At 38.8% G+C, this 10,745-nt stretch overlaps 1 protein-coding gene across 2 annotated transcripts; it reads left to right on the top strand.

The window, feature by feature from the left end:
* Positions 1 to 2,709: 2,709 nt before the first annotated feature.
* On the top strand, positions 2,710 to 7,671 carry LOC119886969. 2 transcript variants are annotated; one of them, XM_038697987.1, is made up of 3 exons: positions 2,710 to 3,334; positions 4,762 to 4,892; positions 6,797 to 7,671. In XM_038697987.1, the coding sequence occupies exons 2-3, from the start codon at positions 4,818 to 4,820 to the stop codon at positions 7,562 to 7,564; spliced, it is 843 nt and encodes a 280-aa protein (XP_038553915.1). In that variant the 5' UTR covers positions 2,710 to 3,334; positions 4,762 to 4,817; the 3' UTR covers positions 7,565 to 7,671. The 2 variants fall into 2 exon arrangements, with proteins under 2 accessions (XP_038553915.1, XP_038553914.1); XM_038697986.1 differs by lacking the exon at positions 2,710 to 3,334 and having other exon boundaries at positions 4,629 to 4,892.
* Positions 7,672 to 10,745: the final 3,074 nt, after the last annotated feature.

Raw genomic sequence — 10,745 nt, 5'->3', positions numbered from 1 at the left:
TAATGCACGTGCCCTGTTTGCTGCTGTGGACATGCTAACCAACCCTCCTGTGTCTGTAGCCTCTTAACTTCTATCCACCAGAGCCTGCAATGAATTTGCCTCCTTCTTCACAGACAAAATTCAAACAATTAGACAAGCAATCAGTGCCTCGGTGCCAGTAACAGGATATGTCTTGTCCCTGTGTCTTAAAAACAATTCATATAGCATGAGACAATTTGATTCTATCAACCATAAAAACCTGGAGGACATAATACAACATCTGAAATCCTCCTCATGCTGCCTTGATATTCTGCCAACAGGTTATTTCAAAAATGTTTCTAAATGCATGGCCTCAAATTTACTACAAATTGTCAACATGTCTCTTCTCTCGGGTTTTTTCCCACAGGCCCTGAAAACTGCAGTCATTAAGCCACTCTTAAAAAAGAGAAATCTAGACAGGTCACTAATGATCAATTATAGGCCCATATCAAATCTCCCATTTTTAAGTAAAATCATTGAAAAAGCTGTTTTTCAACAGCTCAGTACTTTCTTGGCACTAAATAACTGTTTTGATGTCTTCCAGTCAGGTTTTCGACCACACCACAGCACTGAGACGGCTCTTGTTAAGGTCTTCAATGACATCCATTTAAACACTGACAGTCGCAGAATTTCAGTCTTAGTATTATTGGATCTCAGTGCTGCATTCGACACGGTCGACCACAACATATTACTAGACAGAATTGAAAACTGGGTTGGAATTTCTGGGGCAGTACTAAAATGGTTTGAATCCTACTTAAAGGACAGGGACTACTTTGTGTCTATAGGTAATTACACATCTGGGATGACAAAAATGACACGTGGAGTTCCCCCAGGCTCCATTCTGGGGCCAATTTGTTTAACATTTACATGCTTCCACTGGCTCAGAGAATGAAAAACAACAAAATATGTTACCATAATTGTGCATTGTCAAAACTCTTTACACAGTCAGCGCAACAGAAGTGTATGTGGACCAAACTTTGAATCCTTTGTCATTGCTTTCACACAAAATGCATTCAATGACCCCTTTCTCCAAAATTCATGAACTCTTTTCTCATTACTACTTCACCACGCAGTCCAGTCCAAAACTGTTAAAAACACATTCAAAACAGATTGATGGTAAATGTACTGCATTTCTGCAGTGACCAGATTGAAATAAGTAGAAAATCTGAGAATGTACCATTCGAGAGACACTGTGAATGTGTGAAAGAACTGTTATCAATACGTCCAGGTAAGATGTCCAATAATCAGTCAGGGAACATACACAATGATGCATAATGTGAAGTATATTAAAACTGTGTATTTACTGTATTTTAGAGAGTAATGGAGATGGAAGCCAGGGAGACTGCACAAACATTCATCTTTGTGGATGAAGCTGGATTTAACCTGGCAATAACATGCTGCAGGGGAAGAAATGTGATTGGACGGAGAGCGACCTTGGATGTCCCAGGGCAGAGAGAAGCTCACGATGTGTGCCGCACTGTCCAATGATGGTTTGTTGTTACACAAACCACTCATTGGTCCCTACAATACAGAGAGGCTCATGTCTTTCCTGGATGACCTGCATAACCGTCTTGTGCCAGCGGAGGAGAGAGGAGCAAGAAACTCCCCTACCTTTGTTGTTGTGTGGGATAATGTGGCATTCCACCACTCTGCTGCAGTTACAGACTGGTTCGCTGCACATCCCAGGATGTCTGTACTGTTCCTGCCTCTATACTCCCCCTTCCGAAACCCCATAGAGGAGTTTTTCTCTGCATGGAGATGGAAGGTGTATGACCACTATCCACGTGACCAGATGACCTTACTGGATGCCATGGATGCAGGATGTGGAGACACTTCTCCTGAAGACTGCCAGGGTTGCATTAGACATTCCAGAAGATGCTTTCCAAGATGCATCGCCAGGGAAGACGTGATGTTGATGTTGATGAGAACTTGTGCCAAATGCAGCAGAGAGGGAGGACTAGCACCCTCAAGTACTGTACATTATGAGTTTTTGAGGTGTTTCTTATTTGTATTACTGTTTGCAGCCCTGGAATTCCAGAAATTTGTGGGGGGTTTTGTTTCAATTTACGGTAACATTTTTCACAGTTATAATACTATCCACAGATAAGGAACAAATAAAGAATATTGAAGCAAATTGCTGCATTTCTGATGCATTGTTGTTACATATACTTTAGTACCGTCAAAGTGAAAATAAGTTATTGTTATTGTATAATGAAAACGTAATTTATTTGCTCATGCTTCAAAGATAAAAGTTCTTCATTTATGTAATGCTCCCTGTTTTTAGTGTTTTGTAGGTCAGTGTGTTCTGAGGGAGACTGTATGCTTTCTAAATGAGAATTGTTGCCAGTGTTTTGGTTGAACGAGTCTATTTTGAGACTTGTACGAAGTGTTTTGGTGGTTTGAGTGACTTTTGGAGGTCAGATTAACTATTTGGCCAAGATGCATGTTGGTAATGCAGACTGTTTGAAGAGTTTTGAAAAAGCGGCTTCAGTTGTCACCATTGCATCTTAGCAATTGAAAAAAACTGTAAATAATTATTCAGAATTTTTTCACATTTGATACTGATTATTAATAATAATTAATTAATTAATATACACACATATACTGTTTTATTGGTTTATTTTATTTTAATTTTTATTATTATTATTTATAGTGATTAATGATAATTAAAATGAATTGTTCTTTTGTAATTTATTTGCAGCTTTGGCAATATTGTTATTTTACATTCAAGCCAATAAAGCCAGATTGAACTGAATTGTGACAAGACTATTATACTGTGAATGTTGTTTTGTGACCAGTGTTCCTGATCAGGGTTCCTACAAAAAGGGCTAACAGGCTCAAACCTAAGATTTGGAATTATTTATGACCATTTCTGTCTGAACTCACCCTTTGGTTCCTCTTGATATTGATGACTTCTTTGGAGTGACTGTGATAAAGACTTTAAAGTAGTGGCTATCTTAGCCCCACAACAGTTTGTGCTGTGTTCAGAAGTATTCACTGACTGAGTGGCATGATGACTGCCATGCTGTAAAAATGCAGTCAATCTATGAGGCTTCTGCTAAACCAGCTAACGAGCCGCAACTCATCAAACGCTACGCATTTAATTTCTAAAAGCAAAGATGTTGTCTTATAGACTTTCACTTTTACAGCACAAAAAGTCCAAACAACTGACAGAACCTGAAGGCAATGCAGGTTCCAGCTGTCATTCCGTAACTGTGGAAGATAAACAGTAACCATGCAGATGAACAATTAACTATAAACAGGAGTTGCAATTAAACTATACAACAGGAAGCCTAAGTAAAACAACAGAAAATAGGTAGGCTTAATTATTGTTGTATTTATTGATGACTAATTATCAGGCAGAGTACTGGATAGTTTATTGTTTGGTAGATAATTTCATAGATATTATCAATGCTAGCATTAGCTAATTAGCTGTATCAGGCTAACCATGAGTTGTTCCCTTTAGAAATTCATGTCTCTTAAAGCTTTGGTATTGTCAACTGATAACATATAGGGTAATTCTACTGATGTAATTTAGCTACTCTGCCCTTATGAGTGTATGAGGATCATTACAACTTTTCTGAGCTTGCTAACTTTAGCATGTTAGGTTCAAGTTAGGCCTAAGGTTAGTTTAGGTTTACAGTATCTCAGAGAGTTTGCCTGACAAACAATGTTGTTAAAAATGTGGAATTGTATTCACCTTACTCTTTTGGTCTTACTGTGTTTGTGACTTTATGGCCAATAAACTCTCACAAGTGTTTATATATATTTTCATATTGTTATAATGAAATAAAACACACCAATCAGCAATAATATTATGACCACAAGCTCATTGATGCAGATACAGTCGAGCTACTGTAGGTCAAACTGCTGAAAAAGTTGATTTGAGTTGCTGGCTCTGAAAGAAAAATGTCAGAACACAAAGTGAAGTCCAGCAGGTGGGTATAATGTTATAGGCTAGCTGATTGGTGTAAGTGTTATTAATTAGTAAATGTTGTCCCGAAATGTCCTGAAATTGCAGACAGTAATATTTACTTTTGCTCTTGAATCCTTTCCAGAGAATATTGAATCTATTTCTATAATAGCAGCAGAGATGGTAATTTCACTTTTTACTGTGGTATATATGCTTGAGTAAGAGGATGTTGTGGAAGGACATGGAAGGAGGGTTGTAGTTGACAGATGAGTGGGTGTGGTGACACACCACTGTGACTGGGTGGTTGGGTGGAGGCACAACTTTGGAGTGCTTATAGTAAACAGGTGGACTGCAGACAGGCTGATAATATGTGATGATTTTATTGGTTTACTTCAAACTGGTGAAATATAAACTATCTTTTGAAACATAAACATCTCACAGCATTTCATTTTGTCCTTATTTGTAAAGGAGGCAGAAATATGAAAAAAACAACCTTGGGTCTGTAAATGTTATTACCAAATTTCCACAATAGGCAGTTTATGAAAGTACTTGTACATGAAGGCCTAAATATGATTTTATGGGGGTATACAGTTCATACAAACACACCAAAGTAATACATGCAGTACACCCTAATTAATCTGTTGTTTCTATTTCATAGTTAGTTTAGAAAATGACCTAAAATACGTTTCCAGGTTGCATGCAAAGACAAAAAGGACAAAAAGAAACATTGTTTGAGTTGTCTGTATGTTGCATAAAATCCACATACAGTCCATGTCCGTGCATTAGTTTGACCTTACAGCTATGAATGTTTGTTGTTTCCATGGATGAAGTCAAGCTGGCATATATAAGCTCAGATGAGTGTGAGGCCCAGGAGGTCAGGACTCAGATGGACTCCCTCCCAGACCTCCGCAACCAGATCCTACAGCTACTTGTCACCAGACTTAATGACAACTCCATAATGGTTAGTATACCATAATGTAGAGCTGGGTACAATATACACTCACTGGCCCTTTTATAGGTTCATACTTTCAACAAGGTGTTGGAAAGTCTTTGGTCCATATTGACATGATAGCATCATGCAGTTGCTGCAGATTTGTTGGCTGCACATCCATGATGTGAATCTCCTGTTCCACCACATCCCAAAGGTGCTCTGATGGTATGAGATCTTGGATTGAGATCTGGATTGAGATCTGGATTGAGTGAGCCTGTGTGGATTGTAGCCATGTTCAAAGTCACTTAAATCATTAAGTTGTCTTGACCACGTCTGCATGCCTAAATGCATTGCTGCCATGTGATTGGCTGATTAGCTATTTGTGTTAAGAAGCAATTGTACCTAATAAAGTTTCCAGTGAGTGTATGTACTTCTGTATTATCATTAATTTGTTAGCACGTTATTGGGCTTGTTGTATAACATACTGTGAATTACATTGGCCTCTAGTGAGCAAAGGGAATAGGACAGGCCATGGAAGCTTTAGATTTTAATATGAAGCAATGTGTGAGAGTTGTACTGGACTAAAATACAGAATTGCTGATTATTTTCTCGATTATTCAATTAGTTGTTTAGTCTATAACATGTCAAAACATTGTGAGAAATGCCCATCACAATATTCCATACACCAAGGTATCAGACAAACAGACAATCATACCTGCTTTACGCAGCAAATGGCCAGATGTACGGTGTGTGAAAGTAGGCAGGACTTTTCGTCTCTTTTTTTTGAGTGAGTGAGTGCAACACTATCAACGTTTTAAAGGAAAGACCAGTGCTTGAAGTGGAAAAAAGTTCAGTGCCAGTACTCCCTTATTCACATGTTGGCATGTGTGTTGACCGATATCAGCAAATCACTAAGTATTATTCTGAATTTCTACAGCGAATAAAACAACATACATTTATTTAACCAGGGGGACAATCATTTCAGTTATTAGAGTAAGAAATATGGAACTATTGTTAAATTATTGTAAGGTAAGTTACTCCCTCCTTTAAAACAGTTTGCTCTGTTGGTCTAAGAATAAGTAGACCTACAGCGACAAAACAGAATGAAATTATTTATTTAATAGGATAAGTGAATATTAACTGCTAGCAGAGTCTGTGCTTGTACTGGCTGATGAACTCTTCTACTGACAAACTTAATCATAGCATCTGTAAATTATAGATAACAATTACTATTGTTAATTTTATCAGCTGCATCCGGTCCAAACTGGCTCCCTCAGATTTCCTTTTATACATTTTCAAATATAATATACCATGGGTTGGCTAAATACTTGATGGTTATTCACGGAGAGCATAACTATATTCACCAGTATGCCCAGCTAATCAACATTTTAAATTCAATATTTAATCAGTAGTGAATATCAATTCATTGCTTTCCATCTTGCATTAGTTCTGAGTTGTAACTAAACCACAACTGTGAGACAGATACACACTGTCTCGTTTTAAAGGTTCAGTGTGTATGTTTAGTGGCATCTAGTGGTGAGGGTTGAAAATTGCAGCAAATGGCTCACTGTGCATTCACTTGCTCCTCGGATGAAATAAGTACTTTACAATAAATGTATTACTTCTAATGGCAATTGTAAATTCAGCAGTGAAAAAAACCTAACTTTGTACCTTTGTACATCATAGACAGTTTCCTCATTCTCCTGTTAGCTACGCCGCACCTGTCAGTGACACTTTTGTTGTTGTTCTTAGTTCAAAGAATTTGACAACATCATGTAATTCCAAGCATAGCTAAACCTAACTTCAACCTGACTAAAGGTCTAATTATAAAACACCGTTTGCTGTGTGTGCTGTCTGAGGAATGTTGAGTATGAGAGGTTCAACACTTAGCAGAGCACCTGTAGATTCATGAGTCACTGTGATGTATTTCCAAGGTGCTGCAGGAAAAGCTGCAGCTCATGCAGAGGAGCTCGTACTACTTGGAAATCAAGCGTGATGATTTGCTACCAACTGCAGACCAGCAGCAGCACACTTTACATTTGTCTGACAGCACGGTGTGGTCCCTCATTGACCAGCGAAGGCTGCGGTGTGCCATGACCCTGGCTAACACCCAGGTGAAGCTCCTCCTTGCTCTTCTGGGAATGCTCTACCAAGGGATCATCACAGGCTGTCAGGAGCTAGAGGCCCTCATGAATAAGTACGACCAGGGTCTGGTGGACAGTGACATGGCAGCTTCCGCGCAGCAGAAGCTCAAGCAAATCCATCAGTATGTGAACGACTTTGAAAGCAGAATGAGTCAGAATCTTGGCCGGCTGGACCTGCAGAACCAGCTCATCCTCAACACAGGCACCTTACCCGTACCACAGCTTAGTGCATTGCTGGCCATCAAGATGCCTGTTATATTTAACAGGTTCAAGTCGTGCGCAACATCCCACACAGTGCATCTTTTTTGGGAAGTTGCAGGACTGCAGTCGAAGGGGCCAAATCAACAGTTTGTGATCCAGGTAAAGAGCCTTCACCCAACCATTGGTGAACATGGCCAGTTTACTAAATCTACATCTCAGTCGTTCAACATAGAGGTCAACGACCTAACGCCCGACAGGTACTATCAGTTCTCCGTCAAGAGAGTAGAGGCTGTAAACTTGGTCTATGGACTGTGGATTGACACCATCATCCTGAAGACCTTAGCCATTTCACAGTAAGAAATGAACATGAAGTTAATGAAGAGAATTTACAGTTTGTGTATAGTTATAAAGATAAATATATTTGACCTGCTTTTTTTTGCAAATAAAATAACTTGAATTGAAAACTGTGCTAAGTGCATGATAAAATGGTTGGTCAAAATAACTTCTTGGTGGACAAAAAAGTTGAAAAATGAAAAATAAATATCCACAGTGGGAGATTAAAGACAGAAATTTGAACCACATGTAAATGATTAGATCGGGACTACAGGGAATATAGCCTGGGTAATTAAAAAAAACATTTTTGGATTGCCACTTACACTTTAGGTTTTGATTCCTGCGATGATTTTGTTCTTAATCCTCATCTTCTCTCTAATTTTTTTGCTTTTTATGAGTTGTGCCACTTTGCACCATAAGAGGTGACAGCACACCTTCACACATATGAAAACACCATCATTTTAGTGACAGCGCACAATGACTCTGTAGAGCAGTTTGTCCGTTTGGGCTACTGTAGAAACATGGCGGCGCAACATGGCGACTTCCATGTAAGGTGTATGTAGATATAAATGTCTCATTCTAAGGTAATAAAAACATAATGGATCATTATGAAAGTTTATATACCACTGCAAACATGTACATTATATTGCATGTCTGTCAAGATATCCTCCTAAATAAAACTGGACCTTTAAATCCAGCTGGCAAGGCATCCTCGATTGATAGCCCTGATAACCGGGTCTGTCCCACTCAGCTCCTCAGGTAAGTTTTAATACGTTAAGGATAGGTAATTGTTAAGGAAAGCAGTAAAACAGTGCAGACTTCCAAAAAGCTTGCAGCAATGCAACATGCAATCAACATCTTGGTTTGTTCTTGTATTGTTTTCACTTTTGAGTCTGTTACGTCATAAACTGGATGTCACACAACTTCCTACAACTTTCTTACAAAATCTGAAATTGTCATTGTACTAGGTTCCCCGGCTCACAGAACACAAATCATGGCAAACCTAGGGGAACTAGCAACTTATGCTAAGAATTTTTCTCCTCCAGTCTCAACCACTGTAACTCCCTCTATACCTGTCTCAGTCAGAAATAATCACCTACAATTAGTCTAAAACACTGCAACTCAACTTTTAAATCACTGCAACAGTTTTGACCATATCACCCCAGTGCATCCTTGCACTGGTTGCCTGTTTCTTATAGGACTGATTTTTAAATACTTTATTTACTTTTGATTGACAGTTTCCTCGTTCTCCAGTTTAGCTACGCCGCACCTGTCAGTGACACTTTTGTTGTTGTTCTTAGTTCAAAGAATTTGACAACATCATGTAATTCCAAGCATAGCTAAACCTAACTTCAACCTGACTAAAGGTCTAATTATAAAACACCGTTTGCTGTGTGTGCTGTCTGAGGAATGTTGAGTATGAGAGGTTCAACACTTAGCAGAGCACCTGTAGATTCATGAGTCACTGTGATGTATTTCCAAGGTGCTGCAGGAAAAGCTGCAGCTCATGCAGAGGAGCTCGTACTACTTGGAAATCAAGCGTGATGATTTGCTACCAACTGCAGACCAGCAGCAGCACACTTTACATTTGTCTGACAGCACGGTGTGGTCCCTCATTGACCAGCGAAGGCTGCGGTGTGCCATGACCCTGGCTAACACCCAGGTGAAGCTCCTCCTTGCTCTTCTGGGAATGCTCTACCAAGGGATCATCACAGGCTGTCAGGAGCTAGAGGCCCTCATGAATAAGTACGACCAGGGTTTGCTGGACACTGCAAAAGTTTTGACCATATCACCCCAGTGCATCCTTGCACTGGTTGCCTGTTTCTTTTAGGACTGATTTTTAAATACTTTATTTACTCACTACCAGACATGGGCTGGCATCTTCATACTGTATATCTCTGAGCTTTTTTCTCCATAGACTGAGATCCTCTGATAGGACGTTGCTAACTATTCCAAGGTCTAGAAGACAGGGCCTTTAAAACACTCGGGAACAACCTACCAGAGATTAATCACATTATTTTCTTGCGATTAATTGCGATTAATCCCATTGTTACGTGCAAAGAATAATGAATTCTAAAGTAGTGTATTGCGCACTTGTAATTTAAATGTACTGCTATATACACAAAAGTGCAATAACATGTGGTTTTCAAACACTTTAAACAAATACTTAGCTTTTTACCAGCAGTATTCTCTTTACACAGCAGCAATAAAATATTACCTATAACCTAAACATTAATGTAATCAAATCAAATATTAAACCAAAGCTATTTGCCACTGCCAGGGTGTTACCAGCTTGTTAAAACAAGTTACCATCAGAGTCCAGTTTTCTTGTTAGCAGTTATCTTTTTTCAGGGAGCGGTGTAGCTGTCGTCATATGTGCATGTGTTCACTCGCACACTCGCTTAAAAACTTGAAATGACGTTACAAGCCAGGTAACATAAAGCAACACTGAACACACGGTGCTGATGTTGGTTTGAGTTGTTTGACTGGCTGCGTCATTAACAAGCAAGCTCCTTGCTGCCGTGATAATGGATCACCCATGGGAACCTTCACCTAGCTGCCATTCTGCATAATGAGTCTTTTTTAATGTGTGATTCTTGAACACACTGAGCTGATTATGCTTCGGTAGTTTATTTAAAGCAAACATTTTAATCCAGGACTTTTCACAGCATGGTACTTGTACTTATACTTGCATGTTGTTTTTAGGCATTTGCTGAAATAACTGATGCTTTGTTTTAAATCTACATTCAGTATTATTTTGTGCTAAAACATACAGTACTGTGCTCTTTATGTTCACAAGGTTTTCTACAACTTACATATTTTTATATATAATGTATATGTAATATATATTTCCATATTTTGGCAATTTCATATTTTTATGTATTTATATATTTACATAGGTTAATGTCTATTGTTATGCACCTAGTCACCGACGCAAATTCCTTGTATGTATAAACAACTTGGCAATTATTCTGTTTCTGATTTTCTGATTTCTAACTAATAAAACGAAAGTACAGGCAATTCAGTCTGAAGTTAAGAGCATTTGAATGTCCAAAAAATAGCAGAGAAAAGGTGCAGCAGCAGTACGCAGTGAGTGAGGTTAACAGTGCAATGTCTCTGTGTTCCCTTTTGCTTCACTGACTGGTTTAACTGCATGGTGTCCGTCTGTAGATGGTTCAGTTCTTTCCTCTAAGTGCCTATGCCC

The sequence above is a fragment of the Micropterus salmoides genome, unplaced genomic scaffold, assembly GCF_014851395.1.
Source record: "Micropterus salmoides isolate LMB-PRFRI ecotype aquatic unplaced genomic scaffold, ASM1485139v1 Ms_hic_scaffold_4, whole genome shotgun sequence".
In the NCBI taxonomy this organism is placed as follows: Eukaryota; Metazoa; Chordata; class Actinopteri; order Centrarchiformes; family Centrarchidae; genus Micropterus; species Micropterus salmoides.
This window is presented reverse-complemented; position numbering and strand designations above follow the sequence as displayed.